The sequence below is a fragment of the Oryctolagus cuniculus genome, chromosome 9 (genome assembly GCF_051225735.1).
Source record: "Oryctolagus cuniculus isolate XC-2025 breed Fujian yellow rabbit chromosome 9, ASM5122573v1, whole genome shotgun sequence".
In the NCBI taxonomy this organism is placed as follows: domain Eukaryota; kingdom Metazoa; phylum Chordata; class Mammalia; order Lagomorpha; family Leporidae; genus Oryctolagus; species Oryctolagus cuniculus.
In genome coordinates, this window is record NC_142875.1 from 101,096,638 (window position 1) to 101,119,252 (window position 22,615).

The following is a 22,615-nucleotide window of genomic DNA, read 5'->3' on the forward strand; positions in this document are numbered from 1 at the left end:
ATGCTCTTAAAAATCCACTCTGACTTCTTCTTTGAGTAGTTCCATAACCAAAACCACTTTTGTTCTCTTGTCATACATAATCCAATACTTTTCTTCTTTTCCTGAAACCCCTACATGACACCTACTCAGAACAGCACACCTGGTTTTGTCTTCTGAAGTCCCTCTGCCTTTGTTGCTATGTGTTTTAATCTCAGTATTCTATTGGGAATCATATGGAAATGTAAGCAAAGGTTTACTGAACAAACAGTGATAGAGATTGATCAGAAAAAGGTTTATTCGTTAAGTCTGTTATTACTATTTTATTTTGTTTAAAGAATACAACTTCATGCATTTAATATATGCAGATTCAGGAACATGATGATTCTCCCCCCCAACCCTCCCTCCCACCCATACTCCTGCTTTCCTTCTCCTACCTCCTCATTTCCCATTCTTATTTTTTACAGAGATAAATTTTCATCTAATTTTTATACTCATAAAATTAACCCAACCCTAAGCCTTTGGAGATACAAAAATCGTTTTTTTTTTTTTTTCTGATGTCTTTTTTTTTTCTCATGTCTTGAGAACAGGGACGCCAGTCAAGCAACTGTCATTGATATGGCCTTCAAGCATTTCCTCCATCTGTGGTGGTGAAGGAAAAGAAAATTCAGATAGACTTGCATTTCTGTGAGCAGAGACTATTCCTCCCCTTTGTTCTGGGTAGCAGTATGACTCAGGAAATACCAATAGTTTAGTGGGAAGTGAGCTCTATGATACACTGTCACCCAAGAGATTCTCCGAACCCTCAAAGATTTTGACAGAATCACTGGTCTTCTCCAATACATGTGTTGTTCTATAATTGTAATATGAATAGCCTGAGGTCTGTGAAGCATATTTAACCAAAATTTTGAGAAGAGGAGATGTTGGGGGACAAGCCAAGAAATTCTGACTGCATTTTGAGGGCATGGGAATCATTTACCTTTGCTGCAAGGAGCATTGTACTCAGCAATTGCAAACTCATCTAAAAAGACAAAAACCACTGTTATCTAAGAGGGAAAACAGACATCTGTGGGATACAGGCCAGTGGAGGAATCTTTGTTGTGGAAAGAAGTATAATGTATCAGAAACATTATCATCTTTCACTTGATGCTCTGATTGCTGCTTTGTATTGTCCTTTCAAACACACTGTATTTTGTCCCTATTCTTGATTGATAGTTCAGATGTAATATTTATTTAAATCTTATGTTTCCCTACAGTTAATTTATCTGATGAAAAGAAAACTGAATGCCCTACAGTAGTTGATAAATACAGTGTAGGTAATTTCTACATTGTATATAGAAGACAAAAGTGGAGAATCACACTTAATGGAGATAAAATGAAGTGATAAGAGAATTTAATTCAATAAATAATCCCAATGCTCTTCTCAAATTCAATTTCTGTGATCAGCATTTAATTGCCATGTGACATTCACTCTTACTCACCTGTCTCATAGTAATCATAGACTTTCACTATGGCTGGCTTCAGATCGATTACTGGAATATCTTGCACAACTGTGAAGGACAAGCTCAGTGTTTGGTTTGATACCTAGAAAGCAAAAGGGAATTAAATGATCTTCCTGGAACCTTTCTTCTCTCTTTGAGCAAATTTAAGTATTCACCTGTCTGGGTAAAAGAACTTTATCAACTAATAGTCTACTGTGAGGTTCTTAAATCACACAGAAAGCCCTCAGAGTGTATAAGAAATTCCCCCAAATAACTTACTTCTTAACTAACATATCTCATATGTCCCTATAAATACCAATACCTATCTATTCATAGAGAGTTAATGACACATACTTTTGATTGGTTGCCTATCTGTGTTCATTTTTAACTATCCAGAGATTTGGTACAATTTCACTTCTGAAGCTTGTAGAAATACTTCCATAGACTCAAAGACATATATGAAAGGTTGATCATTGCAGCTTTGTTTCAGTTTTGTAAAATTTACAAACAATAATTCCAATCAATATATGTTTGGATAAACTATGATACCATGTGTATCTAGAAGATCAGATACGTTTATTGGTGGACTGGTCTTAGTATTTTATGGTCCAAATCCTTAGTGAGCTTGACAGTATTACACCTTTCATATTATTGGTGGGGGCTGCAGTTACAATAATTGACTAGTCACAGTGGTTACTTCCCCACATTGATTAGTATCTTCAAAGTAACTGTGGATATCATGAGCACATTTTGTGGAGAATTTCTTGCTCAAGGGTCTTAGAAATATTTACATCCCATTCTTATAATAAGTCATTTTACCCATAGTGTAAATATATAAAATGAGAGGAGAACATTCATTGGAATTAATATTGGAAATCCCAAGTTTCTAGCATGGAGAAGTCTCCTCAATGCATTCATTCACTTCCAGGTGACTCATGAGAGGGATTCTCACACAGAGGTTTTGCAACTACACTGTCAGGGCTCTCACCTTATCCAGGTAAATCAAGACATGGTTGGTGCTGACTTCCGTCCGGTTCACATGGTCAGATCTTTCAAGCTTAAGACAATTCAGACAACACAAATGTTAATAAATAACATTCACTTATTAAACATCTGGATGATCCATAGATAGATTTTCTTCTTACCAAAATGTTCCTGGGAATATAATTCCTTCAAATTATCTTGCTTACCTTTTGCAAGCAAAGAGGTAATGTAGTAAAATTAAAAATAGAGTAATTTGATTGAAGGGTTTAATATTAGTATGGCACATGACCTAGGTATAAAGCCCATTATCTGAAGAAAAAATAATTAAATATCCTAAACTGGAGAGTTACTCATATTTTAAGGTTTCAATTCCCATTCTATTTCTTCATGAGAGAGTTGGGTTTTTGTTTGCTCTAACCTTGAGTAATCTCATTTTTTAAAAACTTCTCTAATACAGTAGTTTATGTTAGCTAGTCATTTTAATATTTTTTCACTTGTTCATGATCGATGTTTTATCTTTTTTAAAAAATATTTGTTTATTTATCTGAAAGGCAGAGTTACACAGAGAGAGGGGGAGAGAGAGAGGGAGGGGGAGTTGGGCGCGCGAGAGAGAGAGAGAGAGAGAGAGAGAGAGAGACTCTTTAATGCACTTGTTCATCCCATAAATGACTATAAGGGCTGGGACTAGGCCACAGGAGCCCAGAGCTTCTTCCAGGTTTCCCATGCAGGTGCTGCTTTTCCAGGTGCATTTATAGGGAGCTGGATGGGAAGTGGAGCATCCGGGACAGGAACCAGCACTCATATGCCTTTTAGGATGCCCATGTCACAGGTGGCGGCTTTCTTGGCTATGCCACAATGCTGGCCTCTGTTCTTTCTTCTTATTTTTTATTTTATTTTATTTTATTTTATTTTATTTTATTTTTTTTTGACAGGCAGAGTGGACAGTGAGAAAGAGAGACAGAGAGAAAGGTCTTCCTTTGCCGTTGGTTCACCCTCCAATGGCCGCCGCGGCCAGCACGCTGCGGCCGGCGCACCGCGCTGATCCGATGGCAGGAGCCAGGAGCCAGGTGCTTTTCCTGGTCTCCCATGGGGTGCAGGGCCCAAGCACCTGGGCCATCCTCCACTGCACTCCCTGGCCACAGCAGAGAGCTTGCCTGGAAGAGGGGCAACCGGGACAGAATCCGGCGCCCCGACCGGGACTAGAACCCGGTGTGCCGGCGCCGCTAGGCGGAGGATTAGCCTAGTGAGCCGCGGCGCCGGCCCTGTTCTTTCTTCTTAATGTGATTCTAAGCTCTGTGAAATAGAAACCTGCTGACATTTCCCCCCCACCCCCATAGTCATGTCTATTAGCAGAGTGTTGTGCAATATTAGGCACTTACACAAATGTGCTAAATTACATTTCTGAGTTTGAAGGAAGTATAAGGTTTTGACAGGGATTGGTTTAACAATATTTTAATGTTAGTATTGCCTTGGCCTAAGGATACAGAAAACATTATATAAACAGGGTTTTTTGGCTTGTACTAAACCTACCATTTTCACCGTTGGTTTCAGGGCAATGAAGCCAGATACCATCTTCACATCAGCGATGACCATGTTTGAGATAGGACGGCTCCCAGTATAACTGAATATCAAGAGAAGGAATAAGTGTGGTTTTTCTGTGTTATTAAATATTCTTTTTTCCTATGCAAGTCTTCTCAGATATTCACCACAGTGGGTCAGAAAACTGGTCATATATTATAATTTTTACTACAGATACTGTTAAAGCTACAGAGACCAGCCCTATTCAAGTGTGTAGACTCTCAGAATCAGCATTTTGAGTGAGGTATGGACCGGAGGCCTGTAATCTCTGCCAGTTATTTATCACATGCACTTGATGTTAACCTTCTTCCTGAACAGTATCTCCAACTACATTATCATATTCCTGTGGATAGATACATTTTTTTTGACAGGCAGAGTGGACAGTGAGAGAGAGAGAGAGAGACAGACAGAGAGAAAGGTCTTCCTTTTTCTGTTGGTTCACCCTCCAATGGCCGCCGTGGCCGGCGCATTGCACTAATCCGAAGCCAGGAGCCAGGTGCTTCTCCTGGTCTCCCATGCGGGTGCAGGGCCCAAGGACTTGGGCCATCCTCCACTGCACTCCCGGCCACAGCAGAGAGCTGGACTGGAAGAGGGGCAACCGGAACAGAATCCGGTGCCCCCACTGGGACTAGAACTCGGGGTACCGGTGCCACAGACGGAGGATTAGCCTATTAAGCCGTGGCACTGGCCAAGATACATTTTTGTAAGTGATTTGAATATCACTGCATATAACTATGCCCCTCCTTCTCAAGTTGATAATATTGTATATGATCTGAGATTTACTTATTTCCATTAGGAATTCTAATTACAGAGTCAGGCTTCCTTCTATTCAAATTTTTTAGGAATTGGATCTTTCCTGCATAGAGAAAACCTTACTGCATTAGGAGGAATTCAGGCCAGAGGGGTAATATTTCTTAGTTATTATTGATGGGAATTAATAACCTTTAAATAATGAAACTGAACAATAAAAACTTCTAGAGGAAGAAAACAGACCATGTAAATCCTTCATTGAGAAATTCTGTTGTATCAACTTACAAGCATGCTTGCATCTCAACAAATGTGGTCCAATTCTTTATCCTTATACTACTCTAACTAATGAGAAGTTTCAGTAAGAAATTAGTTGTTATTCTCAGAATTAGCTGATACAGTTAGGATGCCTTACCTGAGATTCATTGAGATCTGGAAGGTGCTGTGGGCCTTGGGTCCATCACAAGTTTGGGGCAGAGTTTGCACCCCTAAGGCAAATGGGAAATCTTCCTTTTCTGGGAGAACATTGTATTTCAAGGATGTCTATGAGATATTAAAGACAGAAATCTGTTTTTCTCCTATCCCCAGAATGCCTCTCAGCTCCCCTGACTCTCATGGTTTGCTCTCATGGTTTATTGCATTAGGACTTGTCCTTGAACAAAGCTGCCCTAGTCCCTCCATCTTCATCAGCCCAAGACTCACCTGCAGGTAGACACATCCTTCTCCCGCCACACTTGCGCTGTATTCCCCAGGCAACTTTGGCAATGAGACCTGTTGTAGTAATAGGCGGTTGTTGTTGTTCACTTGGAATTTTGTGGAAAATGTCCCTGAAGACTGGACGGTCACCTCTGCAGCCTTCTCAGTCCTAGTAAAAGTGGCTGCTCCATATTTGGACAAAGCATGGAGAGCAACCACCGTGTCCTGGAAGAGATGAGTGCAAACAACTCAGGTATGAAAACCCCTTGGGGGCTGACATATGCTGCAAAGACTCCTGTCAGCTGCCACAAAGGAGCTTTGATTTCCTGTTTCCCTCACTACTTAAATATTAGAGCCATGGGGTAATATTAGAGCTGTGGCATAGTGGGTAAGGCCGCTGCCTGCTGTGCCACCATCCCATATGGGCGCTGGTTCGAGTCTGGGCTGCTCTACTTCTGATTCAGCTGTCTGCGATGGCCTTGGGAAGGCAGAGGAAGATGGCCTAAGGCCATGGCCCTGCACCTGCGTGGGAGACCCAGAAAAGGATCCTGGCTCCTGGCTTCAGATGGGTGCAGCTCTGGCTGTTGTGGCCATCTGGGGAGTGAACCAGCAGATAAAAGACATTTCTCTCTCTCTCTCTCTCTCTCTCTCTCTCTCTCTCTCTTGCTGGTGCCACGGCTCACTAGGCTAATCCTCCACCTGGGTTCTAGTGCCGGTTGGGGTGCTGGATTCTGTCCCGGTTGCTCCTCTTCAAGTCCAGCTCTCTGCTGTGGTCCGGGAGTGCAGTGGAGGATGGCCCAGGTCCTTGGGCTCTGTACCCACATGGGAGACCAGGAGGAAGCACCTGGCTCCTGGCTTCAGATCGGCACAGCGCACCGGCCACAACGCACCGGCTGTAGTGACCACTTAGGGGGTGAACCAACGGAAAAAGGAAGACCTTTCTCTCTGTCTCTCTCTCTCTCTCTCACTGTCTAATTCTGCCTGTCAAAAAAAAAAAAGACATCTCTCTCTCTCTTTCTCTTGCTCTCTCTCTTTGCCTTTCAAATAAATAAATATATTTTTACAAAAGTTAGAGCTGTAGTTTCAAGAGTGATTATAGCCTTTAGATGAATGCACAGCCGTGGCATTCACATACCTACTTTGGACTGCATATCCTAGAATTTATTGTATTTATCAGAAAATTGATCATTTCCTTCTTCCAATATAGACGGGCCATCGAAAATGGAAAGTAGATTTGAATGGGGATCATTTACTGGAATCAGTTATTTATCTGACATGCCTTTCATGGCAACTCAGTCATATCTGCCACTACCAAACCAGGGGTCATTCGACTCTCTCCCCAGATTAAACCTTGCTGCTGAGGTCAGTACTCTGAGGGAACATGAGATGCCTGGCAGCCATGATCAGGATCATGCTTTGGCTTTCCCAGGGGAATAAAGGATGCATATTTAATCATCTTCTTGATTTGGTGACATTTTTTAGCCCCCCGCTTTCTAATTGGAATATTTCCTGTTCCCATTGGACTCCCTCTGAGATGAAATTTTCCCTGTATTCATCAACACTGAACCTCAATGACTTCTTTTAGAGAAAAGATTCCTACAGAGATGAATGACAAGTGTTTCAATAGAAACATTTAGCTTTTTCTCATTCATATAGAAAAATAAGATAGTAAGCACAATGGAAAAGGATAAGATTTTTGGACACATTTTGCCCCATTCTCTTCTCTTTTATGCTAACACATAAATTCTCTGAAGATAAAATTTCTTGCTTGTCTATATTGATGAATTATTTAAATATATGATTATTTAGTTAGGCTTGGGAGAGTACATGAATAAAGACAATTCTTTATGCTGTGATGAAAAAATGTAGATTAAGAGGTAGACAGGGCAGCGCAAAATGTGTCTGCTTTAATAAAAAAGCCAGTTATGGGGCTGACATAGTGGCACAGTGGGTTAAGCCACTGCCTATGATAATAACATCCCATATGAGTACTGGTTTGATTCCTGGCTATTCTGCTTCCTTTCCAGTCCCCTGCTAATGTGTCTGGGAAAGCAGCAGATGATGGTCTAAGTACTCGGGCCCCTGTCACCCACATGGGAGACCTGTATGGAGTTCCTGTCTCCGGGCTTCTGCCTGGCCCAGTCCCGGCTCTTGCCTCTTGTGGCCACTTGGGAAGTGAACCAAGAAATGGGCAGTCTCTCTCTCTCTCTTTCTCTTTCTCTCTCTCTCTCTTTCTCTCTTTCTCTCCTTCTCTCCCTCCTGTCACTCTGCCTTTCAAATAAATAAATTTTTTTAAAGATGCCAGTTAAAAGAGAGCTAAATGAAATGATGGCAATCATCTTTCAGGACTGACCTGAAATGACAGAATACTCATTGCTGATCACTTGATTAAAAGAAAGAGAGAGAGCAAGCGAGCTAAGAATGGAGAGAGATGCAGGAGAGATTGTTGGGTTTTGAGTAGAGTTCCTCTGAACATGCTAAGATTCTTAAAACTTTCAGAAGAATGGAAAGTGTTTTCCTTCATTCTGCTGGTGCCTCACTACTATTTTAGGGAGGTAGAGTTGTTTTTGGAAATTGAAAAATTAAAAAAAAAAAAAACATGATAATAACCCAGGGAGGTGATGCCAGAATTCTAGGGATTTTCTTTTTAGTCCTATTTGACTTTCATTCCTGAATTTTAATAACCTTTTCCTCATTTAAGGTTATTGCCATTTTCATTTTTCCTCCTTGTTCTAACCTTTTGCTACCTGAAGGTGAAGCGAGCAGCTCTGAAAAGTCACTGACCTGGGTGGAGGAGAAGCCGCCTTGGGCATTCTGCTGCTTTGTGATCCACTGTACAATGAGCGTTGCAGTAGTCAGGTCCTCCGAGGTTGGGGCAGGCCGGGCTGAGAGGTGAGCAAGGAGCACATAGGACGTCATCTCCACCTCGGCAGAGGGAGCCTTGGTTTTTGGTGTCGTTGGTTTCTGAGGTCGCTCCCAATGGACTGAGTTATCTTAAGGATGAGAAACATACACTTATATGTGAATTCATAGTCATATTTAATTTAAGGTGAAAGTACCCAAGCTGAAGCTATAACAAGGGTTGCTTTTCAGTGATAAACTCCTGAACCTTATATAAATTAGTTTTCTTCTATGTGAATCTGAACTTGGTGTGTTTCTGCCCAACTATGGCAGATGGTGTTGCTGGCTCAGAAACCCTTGACCATCTATATTTTTAAATAGTTGCTATACTTGGGTTGGTGGGAGAAAGAATTGGCAGAGTGAGTTCTCTCACTAATGTGGCTAATTCCTATTCCTGATGTTATCTAGAACTTGTCTGGAGTTTGTTGAGTTCCTGTAAACTTCTCCTGAGAGGTTCCTTGTAAGGATCACAGATTCTATGAAATAATAGATTTCACATACATTGGTTGGAAAGAAATGCAGTAATCCTTAAAATAGCTGAGAGTGCCATGGGTGTGAAATGATGGGAACCAATGTACACTGCTGTAGGAAGCCAGTTGCTCTTTGGAGAACAATTTGGCAATATTCAGCAAAGGGGAATATGTGCTTGCTAATATGAATCTTGAAATATAACTTGGAGGAACTCCACAAGGAGACAGCTTTGTAATCACCAAAAATAATGAGAAATGATCCACGGGGAGAAACCCCATATGCATTATGACATATTTACACAATGTAATATATTTTACAGCAGTGAAAATTAATGAACTGGAGCTACAGGCACCCACTTAGAAAACTCTCATCAGCAAAGTGTTGAATTTGAGAAGTAAAAGTGGTCCACAGGTGATTTTTCCTGCACTGGGAACATTTTGTTAAGCTTGGAGGGAGTTGCACAGGTGTTTGCTAACTATTCTTTATGCATTTTTGCATAGCTGAAATACATTTTAAAAATAATTAATGGCACTGACAAAGGAGAAAGAATATATTTATTGGATGTCCTATCATTTGCATTTTATTTTGTTTCTTTGACCCATCATGTAGACTGTGGTATATGTCCAAGTATTGTGTGTGTATGAATATAATGGACTGATAAACAGGATTAATCTTGTTAAATGAGTTTAAAACACTGTAATTTATTCATGTGATTCCTTCCATCAATCTTTCCTTATGCTTAAGATGTTGTGAAGTGGGGCTGGTATTGTGGCACAGCAGGTAAACCCTCTGCTTATGATGCTGGTATCCCATATCTGAGGGCTAGTTTGAATCCTGGATATTCCACTTTTGACCCAGCTCCCTGCTAATGCACCTGGGAAAGCAGTGTATGATGGCCCAAGTATGTGGGCTCCTGCTACCCATGTGGAAGACTTCAATGGGGTTCTTGTCAACATAGCCCAGCCCCTGGCCATTGCAGCCATTTGGAGTGAACTAGTGGTTGGAAGACTTCTCTCTCTCTCTCTCCCTCTCCTTCTCTCCCTCTCTCACTTTCTCCCTCTCCCCCTCTCTCCCTCTCTCCCTCTCAAGTCAATCAATCAATCTTCAAGATGATATAAAGTATAAGATAAATGAAGATAAGGGTGGGTATATATAGCAACAACTGGTATATTAATAATATATCTTGTACTTTTGGCATTTACTATGTTGCATAGTCCCTACTAAGTGCTTTATGTATGTTAATTGATTGAATACAAAAACTATGAAGTAAATGCTATTATTATTCACATTTTAGCAATGAAGAAACTGAAACACAGATAAATTGATGATTTGCCCAACATCATGTAGATAGTACATTTTGGAGCTATTCTCCAAAGGCTGAGAAACTTACTGCTATCTTGTACCTACTTTTATCTTTTGATGTCTGATTTAATTAAGAGATCTTATATTTTAGAAAAATAAGAAATGGACAAAGTATATGTTGCTTAAAAAAAAGAAGAGTGGCTGGCACCATGGCTCATTTGGCTAATCCTCTGCCTGTGGCGCCGGCACCCCGGGTTCTAGTCCTGGTTGGGGCACCAGTTCTATCCAGCTCTCTGCTGTGGCCCGGGAGGGCAGCAGAGGATGGCCCAAGTGCTTGGGCCCTGCATTTGCATGGGAGACCAGGAGGAAGGACTTGGCTCCTGGTTTCAGATCTGCGCAGCACGCCAGCCATAGCGGCCATTTGGGGGGGTGAACCAACGGAAAGGAAGACCTTTCTCTCTGTCTCTGTCTCTCTCTCTCTCTTTCACTGTCTACATCTGCCTGTCAAAAAAAGAAAAAAAAAAGCAAGGACAGAGATCACAGGAAGTAGGAGTAAGGCATTTTTGCAATGCAGTTATGGGATAGGAAAAAGTTCTCGGGTGTACTTTCACCTTTCTTCACAGCTTCCTCATCAAGTGACTTGAGTACTTCTTTCCTCTTTCCCTGGTTATCTGCCAGGGCAAAAGCATAGGCCAGCAGTGCCTTGGTGTAGACGTGGCTGCCATGGGCTCCTTCTTTTATGGACTTCCAGGCTGACTCCAGGCAGAACAAGGCATTGCGAACAACAGGATGCTATTGAAAGAGAACAAGAAGAGAACTGAGCTCTGTGAGCAGGGGTGCTAGCAACCCCAGGAAATCAGACAGATCATAGCACAGGAGGTAAAGAAGTTTTTCAAATGAATTTGTCCATCTATTCCTCTTTCTTTTGGCTAGAGAGAATAATATTTTTTAATCTGTTATTCTCATTTTCAAAAGGTAGGTATAGAGACATATATTTAGGGGCTTTCTGAGGGGGAAGTGGGAGATAGGGGAGAAAGAGACCAAAGATATTGCTAGAAAAGTTTAGACCTTTCTTAATGAATTGGCCTGATTTTCTGTTGATCTGGGAAGCACTGACATTGTATAGAAGGAAAGCTGGCAATGGTTTTGAGTAGGATAGCATTTCATTCAGCAGGTCAGTGGATGCATTGCATCCAGAACTCCTGTTTTTTTAGCAGGGGAACAGAATGGTGCCTACCGTGACTGGGAGACGAATCTCCAGCAGAGCAATGGCGATATAGGCGGAGAGAGTCACTTCATCATCTACTCCTCCCTATGAACACAGCAGAGGGAGAGAATGGAGTCATTCAACTTCTGAGAATGCTCCTACCAGCTCTTTCAATTCTTCTGTCATGAAGTTCATCCTTACCCATATTCATCTCCATGGGGCAAAGTGTCATACCCAAGCTAAGTTCCCTCTTTCTCAGAATTATCCTTGTTTTGTTTTCTTCTTGATACCCTCTCTTAGGCATTTCTTACTTCCTCTTCCCATCCCGGTAGATACCATAATGAACAAATCAAAGCCAGCTCCAGAACAGCTCACCTTCATGGCATTGTTGAACAGTGACCCAGATTTCTTGAAGCAGCCATTATCCTTCTGCTTCTTGGAGAGCCACAGGAGGGCTCGGGTAATGTCCGCTTCATCGATGAAAATATATGCTCGGGCCTGTGCAAAAGTCTTCAGAACAAAGGCTGTGAGCCTAAGCAGTGAGGACATGGTGATGATATTTATGTTGTTAACATGGCTTCATGGCTACTTCACAGCAACAGGTTTTATATAACATTTCTTATACAATGAGTCATCTAACAGGGAACTCTTGAAAATTTTGAAGTCTTACTTCTTTATTCTCTTTGATTAATGTGCTATATCTAGTATTTCTTTGCAGACTCAATTACTCTTTGCCACAGGGAGTCCAAATACTTCTAATTTTTTTTTTTTTTTAGCTATTTGAGTAAGACTTTCAGTATCTCTTCTCTTTAGAAATTTCATTCTGTAGCAAGAGAATCTCACATGCTCTCTTAAGTACAATAAGCTCTTCTAAATCATTTTACCTTAGGGATACTAAAAACATTTTATATCATTGTCTTTTCAGATCTTTACTTCTATTAAGATGAATATTTTCTAAGAAATATAATATGTACTAAAGTTAACAGTTATCTGGAAATTATTTGATATATTCCTGGTCAGATCATCTAAATATTCATGGTTATGGCAATTGTTTTAAAAAGAATAACTGCTTTAGAGAGAATACTTTGGTATATTATTAACAGGATGAATTTTGGGAAGAAGTATAATAGCATATATTTTAGTATCATCTTTTTTTCTAATCTTGTTTTATTAACCTAGTATAACCAACTATAGGTCTAACGATACATATATTATTGGGTTGTTGTGAATACTGTGATAATATATATCAAAGAACTGTCACAATAATAGGAGCTCAAAAAATTGTCCTTCCCTTACCATGTATTGCCCTCACCCCTGTATCTCTCCCCAAAGGTGCTGTAGGAACCATCATGGTGCTTGTAATTCAGCTGTCTCTGGTAACCTGGAATGGGAGGGTAACAAAACAATGATAAATTAACGTGCATGATGAGACTAGAAAAACTTCTAAAATGCCTGGCATCTCTTGTGACCCTTCCTAAATTTTTCTGTAATATATTAAAAGATTCTGAGCCTTAAACATTTTATTGGAAGTAGGAGAGTGGATGGTTTTCATGAAATTGATATCATTGTAGTTTTCATAGTGTGATAAGCTAATATATCATAGTATTGATAAGTAACTCAAGTCTACTGGAAAATTCAATTGAAGTAACACTGTCACTTTGCTACTCACTCATTCAATCACTCACCAGTGTTGAGATAGTGAATGGCTTTGGACTTAATCTCTGGAGTCAGCTGCTGTGTTTCATTTAAATAATCCAGAACATAGATGTTAGGAGCAAAGAGAGCCATATTCTGTTCTCCACAACCATAGGGCATCTGGAGGAGATTCTGTGTGTTTTGCATGGCAGAGCCTAATATGTCTCCTGGGAAATGAGAGAGATAGGAAGTCATAAAGTTCAGAGATTATAATCTCTCAGAATTATTAAAAATAAACTAGTAAAAATGAGGATTTTTAGGAAGGTTGAATCTTTTGGGAACAGAAATATGATTGGTATTGATAGAAAAGCCAAAAGAAGGGGAGAAGAAAGAACTTAAAATTATTGTTGTGATTTTGAATAAATATTAATGAAAAAGAAATATGGTAGAAGATGTTAGTGCCCAAATCTGGAGAGGGCTAGGCACTCACCCAAAACTGAAACAGAGGCTCGGGCAGATTCATTTACCACATTTAGTGGCAGCTCTAGGAATAATTGGTAAGATAACTCACCACCTAGAAAAAGAAACAGATCAGTCATATGAAAATTATTTCTGCAACATACATTTTTGAGGAGCTCTGCCAGAAACTAGGTCTATGCCTAAACTTCTGAAAAGTAAAATTATTTTAAATATGGCTAGTTGGATTCTGAGATTTCCAAAATTTCTTATTCAGCAATCTTTTCTCCCCCTATGAACAGTTTCAAAAAAAGACAAGTTGATAAAAGTCCAGTGATGCTGTGGTTATGTTGAAGTCATCCAGTGGCTAACACAAGATGGCTATAACAAGATAATCTATTTAGTGCCCATTCCTAACCTCTTGCTCAACAGTTTCATGAAGGAAAAAATTTCAACAATTTCAACAAAGGCCTCATGAAACAAACAAAGAGAAAATCCCACAAGATTCTGAATTCTACAATATTGTCATGTCCTTTCTGTCAGATTTTAGCAGATATGATGTTAGCATATTTATGGATAACCTAGAAAATAGGGAAAAGCAGATAAAGATGAATGTTTTTTGACTCTTTGGAAATACAAGTTACTACTAATAAACATACATTTACTTTCATTTTAACCTTGCTAATAAATTATATGAAGATGAACATGAAAGAAGTGTATTTATTTCCATATGGTATCCTTTTCTCAAAACATTAACATTAAAACTTTTGTAAGAAAACAGATGTCAAAGTTAAAACACAAATAACCAAAGAAAACAAAATATTTGAAAATAGAATAATTGATACTAATGGGCATATCTTTTTTTTTTTTTTTTTTTTTTTTTTTTTGGACAGGCAGAGTTAGACAGTGAGAGAGAGAGAGAGAGAGGGAGACAGAGGTCTTTCTTCCATTGGTTCACCCCACAAATGGCCGCTACGGTCAGTGCGCTGTGCCGATCCGAAGCCAGGAGCCAGGTGCCTCCTCCTGGTCTCTCATGCGGGTGCAGGGCCCAAGAACTTGGGCCATCCTCCACTGCCTTCCCGGGCCACAGCAGAGAGCTGGACTGGAAGAGGAGCAACCAGGATGAACCTGGTGCCCCGATCGGGACTAGAACTAGGGGTACCGGCGCCACAGGCGGAGGATTAGCCAAGTGAGGCGCAGTGCCGGGCTAATGGGCATATGTTACTACCATCTTAACTTTGGTAAAATATATGAAAATGAAACTAAGAGAAATGTATTGTTCATCTTCTCTTACTCATAAAATTAATACTAAAGCTTTTGTAAAAAAGCAGATGCCATAAGTGTTAAAAGATGAATGACCAAGGGAAAGAAAATAATTGCAACATATCCAGAGATAAGAATTAAGGATATGAAGGTAATTCAGAATACCAAAAAAATAAGTTCAGCTTAATATATAATTAGAGAAAAATAAATTTTTAAATAGCAAAATATTTTTACATAAATTTTTGGCAAAATTAAAAACATTGATGGTAACAAATGACAATAGGCATACATTGTGAAAATGTATACTGATGGAAGTATAAATCCATTTAGGTAATAAAGAGAGAGTTTTTTTAGTTCTACTGAAACTAAGGCTAGAGTTAGGAGGTGGAGTAAGAAATTTCTCTCTACATCACCCCCCTCAAAGAAGTTCAACTAGTAGTTATCCACAGAATACAAAACCTTTTTGAAAACCTCAATACTTGGAAATAAGTATGTGACATTTGTGTATCTATTAGCAGGGTAAGAAGGATGGTCTCTCTTTGATCATACCACCCTTCCCTTTCCCCAAGTTGGCACAATGGCCAGATGGAGATTTTGCTACTATCACACTGGAGAGGGAAAAGGGAACCACAACTGGTCATCCAGCTTCCCTGGCATTCTGAGATGATTCCCAGGATGCTCACTTTGATCTCACCTTACAGGTAGTATTGGGGGTAAAGCATAGCTAGGCCATGGAGATTCAAGTAGAAAAAAAGAAAGGAGGCAGGCAGAGCTCATAGCGCATGCATGCACATCTTGGTGATACTTGTGTGTTCCTTCCAGCATTGATGCATAACCAGAAATGCCAGCCACCTGTATAGCCTATGTTCAAAGCGAGCTGGTTGCATTCAGGAACACAGTGGGAAGTTCAACCTGACATGAGTCCCTAAATGGTTAGTATTTTCCCCTAACTTTAGAGTCCACTGTGATGACTCTGCCAAGGCAAGGAGGTACGTGCTTCTACATACTTCAGAGAGATTTAAGGGATAAATCTGCTTGTCTTGTGTATCCAAGGAGTACCCCATCTCAGCCACAAAGCCTGCTTAGTGACCCCACCCAGCACACATGGACATGCCTACCACCATACATTTTGGAGAAGTGGTAAGGGTCATACCTGCTCAACCCAGGGAGACCAAACAGCAGCTAAACAGCTCGTGACCACCCAGACAGGGAAGGTGTCCTCCAGCATCCACTTCTAAGTATCTACTCCTGTCCATCCTGAGCAGGGACTCCATCTAACCTTACATCCCAGTCCACAGCCCTAGCAAACTGAAGATTCCAAACACTGGAATACCCAGCCAGAAATACACCTGGCAACTGGCCTGACCACAGATCATTACAGTACCCAGAGAGCAGCTCTCCCTGATAGCAGAGCTCAGCCAGTGATCTTGCCACACAACAGAGCCCAGCCAGCAGCCCCACCTAACATCAGAGCAAAGTCAGCAGCCCAGCTAACTAGAGAACCCACAACAAGCTCTGCCTGTCTGGGATTGTCACCAGCTGATCTCTTCAGAATCACAGGCTAAACTAAATAGTGAAGGTTTATACCTGCCAAAAATACCTGTGGGAGCCAGGAGAACTGGCTGTCTCCTCAAATGTGCAGGCAACAATGCAAGGAAACAGAATCATGAAGAAACAGAGTTATGCCACCTCCAAAAGAAACTAACAAACTTCAAAAAATTGATTGTAAACAAATTGAAATCCATGAAATGACTGACAAAGAATTCATAATACTCCTCTTGAAAAGTTCCGTGGATTATAGGGCTATATGGATTGAACACTGAATCAAATTTGAGGAATAATACATAAACCATGGGAGAAGGTTGACAAAAAATAGAAACAATAAGAGAAAATGAAATAGAAATCTTACAGATGAAAGCAATGATTGAAATAAAAAGTCACCAGAAAGTTTTAACAGCAGACTCAACTTAGCAGAAGAATCAGTGAACTTGAAGATGGAATATTTTAAACTGTCCAGTTAGAAGAGAATAAAAAAATGGAAACCTATAAAGACAAAGAAAGAAGTTCTGAGAGCAGTCAATATAAAGTTACATCTTTTACTATAAGTTTCTTAAGTCTCTCCTTAAAAGATTGACAGGATTTTAGGTACAGTATTGTCATCAAACAGATATGAAGGTCACAGCATCTCTTTCTTTGGGAAGTAGATAATCCTGATATACAAAACTCAGTGTTGGAATGCCATGAATTCAGCTGTCCATTTGCTGTATTACTAATTATTCAGAGAAATATGTCTTTTGGAAATATGCATTTGATTCTACTCACTTTCTACCTATTCTTATATCATACACTGGTCAGAAACACATCTTGGTATTTGCATAGATGCTGCAAGAGACAGACTCAGAATGTACGAGCTAAGGATATCCTCCAAGTCAAACTACTTGGTCTTACCAAGAACCAGTTTTCTGATTTGTCAAATGTGTGAATTGTACTTCAGGTCATACTTACCTCATAGAGAAGGTATAAAAGTAACATGAGAAACTTTTTGGGTCTCAGATGTTAGACAAGTTTTAATCAATGTTATTTTCATTATGATACTTGATTCTTACCTGATGGACAAAGCAGGGAGTTGAATGTTTCTTCCTTCTCTAGTCCTTCAGGCTTTAGGTGAAAGAAAGAAAAGTTAATTGAGAATGGATTGATTTTCAGGACATATGTGTTGGTAGGGTGACCACAGATTCTGTGGTCAGATTTCATTTTCTGTTAAAGAGAAGAATTTGAACTGCATCAAATAAATAATTCTGTAAGTTTAGTCAATATGAAATGGATAATTTAATATATTGGAAAGCAAGTGGAAAATAAATAAGTCAAGAGACAGAAATGATAGATAAATAGATGATAGAATATAATATTATTAAACATACATGTGTTATATATAGGAATATTATAGTATGCATATATGTTATTATGGATTTGTTATAGACTACATACTAAGGATCCTTGAGAACTTCATGAAAATATGTATCATGAAAACTATGCCTGAATTTCAAAGAGTTTTTATACCAAAAAGTGTCTTTCATTCCATTTTTCCAAAATATTTTGAAGTCAATGTTTTTGTATAGCTCAGCCACTTGTCAAGTAGGCAGGCTTACTTACTTCAACTAATAGGGGCTTGATGATTGTGTCTTTCTTCCCATGTTCAGGAACCACAGCCACCTCATTCTCACATAGCTCTTGAGACTCCAGTGCCTCTGCGCTTACAGTGAAATTCACACTTCCTTAAAAAATAAAAAGTTACAGTAGATATGAGTTCCATTAAATCCTTTCTTCTATGCTTCCAAACTAAGTACTTATAAATGTCCAATGCCCCATCATCTTTTGTTTTAAAAAACACAAGAGCAGGGATGGGAGCAGCCTAAATTAGAGGTCAATGACACTGAGAAACCAAGATTTATGTGGAGATAGGTAAGTGGTTATGTCCTTCCAGACATCCTAGAATGAGAGGAAATAGCATCCTGCCACCTGGGGGTGTTTTCCTGAGGGAAGCAGTGCTAGATATAAGGACGTCATTGATAGAATCCTTGAAGAATGAATGGTTTCTAAGAGTCTGTCCCCACCTAATGACTTTGGAGTTACTTTCCAGGACACAGTTTGCCGCCCATTCCCACAGATACAATGATACTCTTGTTTCTCCTTCACTGGGACAGCTAGGAATTGGGAAGAGTCTTCCAGCTGCACACTGACCTGCAACCAATATGAGACAAATAAATTAGAGATAGAAAAAGATCAGAGGGAGATTGGATTTGGAAACAAGCACATGGATTGGTTAGAGTCCAGGCTACCTAATATTAAAGATGATGTAGGCAAATACAAACTAGTTTTAGTATGTTTAGATGGATCTGACATCTGAATGTTAGTGTTTTGAGGTAACCTGTTATTTCATGTGATGTGACCAGAGGAGAAGTGAGGTAGTGATGGTAGGTTGCTTGTGTGTACTCTACTTTTTTAGCCTTAGATTTTGACCATACCCTCATACTCTGCTTTCCCAGCAGAGTATACAAGATTTATAAATAGTTGTTGTTTCAACAGAGGTAAGATTATTGTAAATGACTTTTTTAGAGCAATGTATTTATTTATTTGAAAGGTGGAGTTACAGAAATGGAGAGGCAGAGGCAGAGAGAGGTCTTCAATCAGCTGGTTCACTTCCCAAATGGCTGCAATGGCCATGGCTGGGTCAGGTGGAACCAGAGGTCAGGAGCTTCCTCTGGGTGAGTGCAGGGGCTGAAGTACTTGGGCCATCTTCTGCTGCTTTTCCAGGCACATTAACAGGGAGATGGAATGGAAGCAGAGCAAGTGGGATTTAAACCGGTGCCCATATGGGATGCTGACCTGGCAGATAGTGGCTTAACCTGCTATGCCACAGTGCCACCAGCCCCTATAAACAACTTTTAAAATAAGATTTAATATATTAAATGAGATGTGAAAATTTAAATACTTTGAAGTGTAGAAGTTGAACTCTTGGAGAAAACTGGACATGAGAATGAAGAGCACTGATTTTTATTGTTTATGTGAGCAATCTTTATATTATATAAGCTACCTAAGTTTAAAGTGTTGAGATAAGGGCTACAAATTTGTTTTAACTTGCAATTTGTTACTTGTGTATTTCAGTAAGTATAACTTACATAACATATGGGTATATCTCCCTCAGAATACTTTCAGTATTCTTCTTCTGGTGTGTGTATATTATACAAAGGATTTTGTCAACATGCCTACCTGGATGCTACCTTCTGCTCATTTTTGGAAAGAAAGCCCCTTACCTGGATGCATTTGGGAAGATAGTTTAAGACAGTAGCCTTGAGTGTGAAGGCTTCTCCACGGATCACAGAGTAGGGCATTGTAAGCTCCACAAAGAAGGGCTGGAAGGCTTGGAGAGAAGCAATGGGAGACAGACCAATTCCGGTGTCATTGGACAGGCAGAGGGCGCTTGCTTTCCACTCAGTGATGGTATCAGGAACTGTGACTCCTACTTCAGCCACACCTGATGAGCTGGGGAGGATGAAATGTGAAGAACAGAAAGTAAGCAGTTGAACAAATCCTTCCTGGGAAAAGAACACCTACAAGTGAATCTATTGTTACGACTTGAATACACTCAATAGAATTATCAGTAACAGAGAGTAATAAAGACTAAAGAAAGAAATAATGATCTTTTAAAAAGAAAGGGGAAAATTTAATCAATTTCAGGAAGAGGAGAAAAGCTGCTGAAATTACAGGAAAAATTCAGCAATATCAGAATCAGCCTTCCTGTTTATGGATAGAATAAAAAATGAGGGGGTTCTTCGAAAATCTTAACCCCATAGGAAGTTCATCTAAAAAAGAGTTTACAGATTATATATTGAGCAAGTCTCTAGAAATTGAACCCCAAAACTCTAAATAGGAACCTAAATTTCCCAGGGAATCAAATTTCTTCTTATAATCTCCTGGAATAAGGCCCAATACGGGCCCCCATGGCTCTCCCTCAGGCACCTCCATGGTTCTCCCTCAGAGAGCCATATAAAATAAGCTTTGATTGAATTGTTGAAATTAAGCTTGAATCAGCAGTGTCAACATCAACCTCTCTAAATACGCCATCTAGTATTCCACCAGTATCTGCTTCTTAGTTCCTGTGGCAGCAATAGTTCCTTTGCTCCAGTGCTTTTGCCACATTCAGTCTTTCTTCAGTTCATGTGGTAGTTTACAGAAACTAAGAGCCACTGATTCCTCCTTTCCTTCCTCCTTGAATAAACATTGATCATCATGCATCAAATTCTAAGAGGAATATGAAATCTCATCATGATCTTCATGTTATTCCACCAAGACAACCTCCTCCTTCAAGGATAAAACCCTGAGTTCCTGTTCCTACTGGTGGATTTGATGGAACTCTGCATAGCCCACCTCCACCACTGCCAAGAGATCTTCCTGATAGCCTTCCACCAGTCTTCTTTGGCTTCCAGAATACTTTATGAACTGTCCATTTAATCTTCAGTCTCCTCCACTAGAACATATTCACAGAGATCCAGAGTGGCTCAGAGACATTAATAGGTGTCCAAATTCACCAAGCACGGCTCCTAACTACCTCTTCAATGGTACCATGTTAATGCTATGTGCTTAGTTCTAATCACAATAATCTTGCTCATCCTCCAGTTCCCTCTTCCCACCAAGGCAGAATTCAAGCCCTCACCTACCAAAACTGCACCAAAGACTTAGAAATGGGAGCTTTCACATTCTCTATTGTACAGACTGTCTTTGCTAGAAAGTGCTGAAACTCCTCAGTGATACTAGCCATATGTAGTCACTTACACTGGCGTAGTATTTGCAAAGGTTTTTAAAAATGTATTGAAAACAGGAATAGTATTTTAGTACTGTTTTGTAATGCTCTTACAAAAATGCTACTGATTCAGATAAGCTCTTAAGAATTGGAAAAATCAGAACACAAACATCTTTCACCATTATCTTCAGATGATCAGTAGCATTGCCTTGTCTTAGATCCTCAGTGCTGCCAAAAGGCTGGTATAATGAATTTATATTTGCACTGTAGACTCCGCTAAAACATTATTTAAAGTGAAATTGATTCACAGAAAGGGGCTAGAGCTTTTGTGGAATTTTTCAAATTTGAGTAATAGCTGCCTTTTTAAGGTAAAAAATTTACACAAGTATGGGTGCTATATGGTGTTGCTAATTTTTAAACCTCTTTGACCATCTTCCAGTTTTTATTTCTAGTTTTTACATCTAGGAGAATTGTGAACAGTTCCTAAACTGTTTAATGTCAGGCCTTAAATGCCAGTTCTTGCTACTGAAGGCAACAATGAAAAGTAAGATGACAATAATAGAATGCACTGTTTATTATTTTGTCAATAACCCAATAGTGGAGGAAACAAGGGTGTGTATCTCATTCGTATGCACCTTTTGCTTTGGCAGACTATGTGTCTTTGGATGAGCATTTGCCTCTTGTTTTGGAAAACAAAGCTAATATGCCATGAATGTATAGCTTTCTTTATATTGTATATTTAAAGATAATGCTAATAACCTATATAAATTTAAGTGACTTGAAGACTATAGTACATTCTCCTACTTAACTAATACATAAATTCAATGAAAAAACATTTTACAGCATAGAAACCAACTGTTTTGTCTCCAAACCCTGGTCACCTTCTCTTTAAACTCATGTTAACTGAATTTTTAAAAAAAATTCTTAGATTGGTAATCTTTCAACCATCAAATACTTAAAGCTTTATAATGTTTTAATCAGCAAAAATGACAGAAAGTATGATCAATGCTTGAGATGGAAAAATGAAAGTCCTTTTGTTCCAACTCTGCTTTCAATTTTAATCTGTATCAGAATCATCTATAGACATATAAATGTAGTATAATCTTTTACAGACAATATAGTTACAAACAAAGTATGTAATTTGAGATTGTCCTTAAGTTCTCTTCTCTAAAACACTGATATGTTCCTGGTGATGGGTTCTTACTCACCTAGTTCTGGGAAAGGATGGGACCTGCTTTCTCAAATTCTCCAAGAGAAGAGAGATCAAAGAGATGGCTTTCAATATGTGTGTGAGCATTTTCAGTGGCTCTCTGCCTGGAATCAGCAGACATAGAATAGGCAACAACTTCCAGCTTCCAGTTGTTGTTTTTTGTTTGTTTGTTTTTCTGGAAGGAATCTTACTGAATATCTCATGTGTCAATTTTCCCAGCTGCTGCCTAAGGGTTGGGCCCTTAATTAGCCTGCATCTGAGAACTTAAGGAGCAGCTAATCAGTAGTCTTTCAACTATCTCTGGGGGCCAGAGAGGACATATGGGCTCAGTTCCGTCAACTCCTTTCGGTAGTTTGCTCCAGAAATAGAGCACCTTCAGCCAACTTACCTATCTTTGAGAATAGAAG

General features: G+C 39.6%; 1 protein-coding gene and 1 non-coding gene across 4 annotated transcripts in view; one reads left to right on the forward strand and one right to left on the reverse strand.

The window, feature by feature from the left end:
• Positions 1-256: 256 nt before the first annotated feature.
• A2M (alpha-2-macroglobulin) overlaps positions 257-22,615 on the reverse strand; it is a 61,116-nt gene continuing 38,757 nt past the window's right edge. For all 3 annotated transcript variants that reach the window (XM_008259806.5, XM_070049280.2, XM_070049281.2), the window contains 18 exons: positions 19,512-19,740; positions 18,312-18,438; positions 17,851-17,972; positions 17,304-17,355; positions 13,469-13,552; positions 13,029-13,205; positions 12,640-12,724; positions 11,719-11,875; positions 11,374-11,448; positions 10,748-10,928; positions 8,247-8,455; positions 5,469-5,687; positions 5,182-5,309; positions 3,972-4,062; positions 2,446-2,514; positions 1,458-1,560; positions 956-997; positions 257-618 (listed from right to left, as the gene is read on the reverse strand). In XM_008259806.5, the coding sequence (XP_008258028.1) occupies positions 602-618; positions 956-997; positions 1,458-1,560; positions 2,446-2,514; positions 3,972-4,062; positions 5,182-5,309; positions 5,469-5,687; positions 8,247-8,455; positions 10,748-10,928; positions 11,374-11,448; positions 11,719-11,875; positions 12,640-12,724; positions 13,029-13,205; positions 13,469-13,552; positions 17,304-17,355; positions 17,851-17,972; positions 18,312-18,438; positions 19,512-19,740 (2,167 nt within the window). In that variant the 3' untranslated portion in view covers positions 257-601. The remainder of the gene's footprint in view (positions 619-955; positions 998-1,457; positions 1,561-2,445; positions 2,515-3,971; positions 4,063-5,181; positions 5,310-5,468; positions 5,688-8,246; positions 8,456-10,747; positions 10,929-11,373; positions 11,449-11,718; positions 11,876-12,639; positions 12,725-13,028; positions 13,206-13,468; positions 13,553-17,303; positions 17,356-17,850; positions 17,973-18,311; positions 18,439-19,511; positions 19,741-22,615) is intronic.
• Positions 7,781-7,848, forward strand: LOC127492230 (small nucleolar RNA SNORD2). The gene has a single exon (XR_007921389.1). It is a non-coding gene; the product is annotated as a small nucleolar RNA SNORD2 (small nucleolar RNA).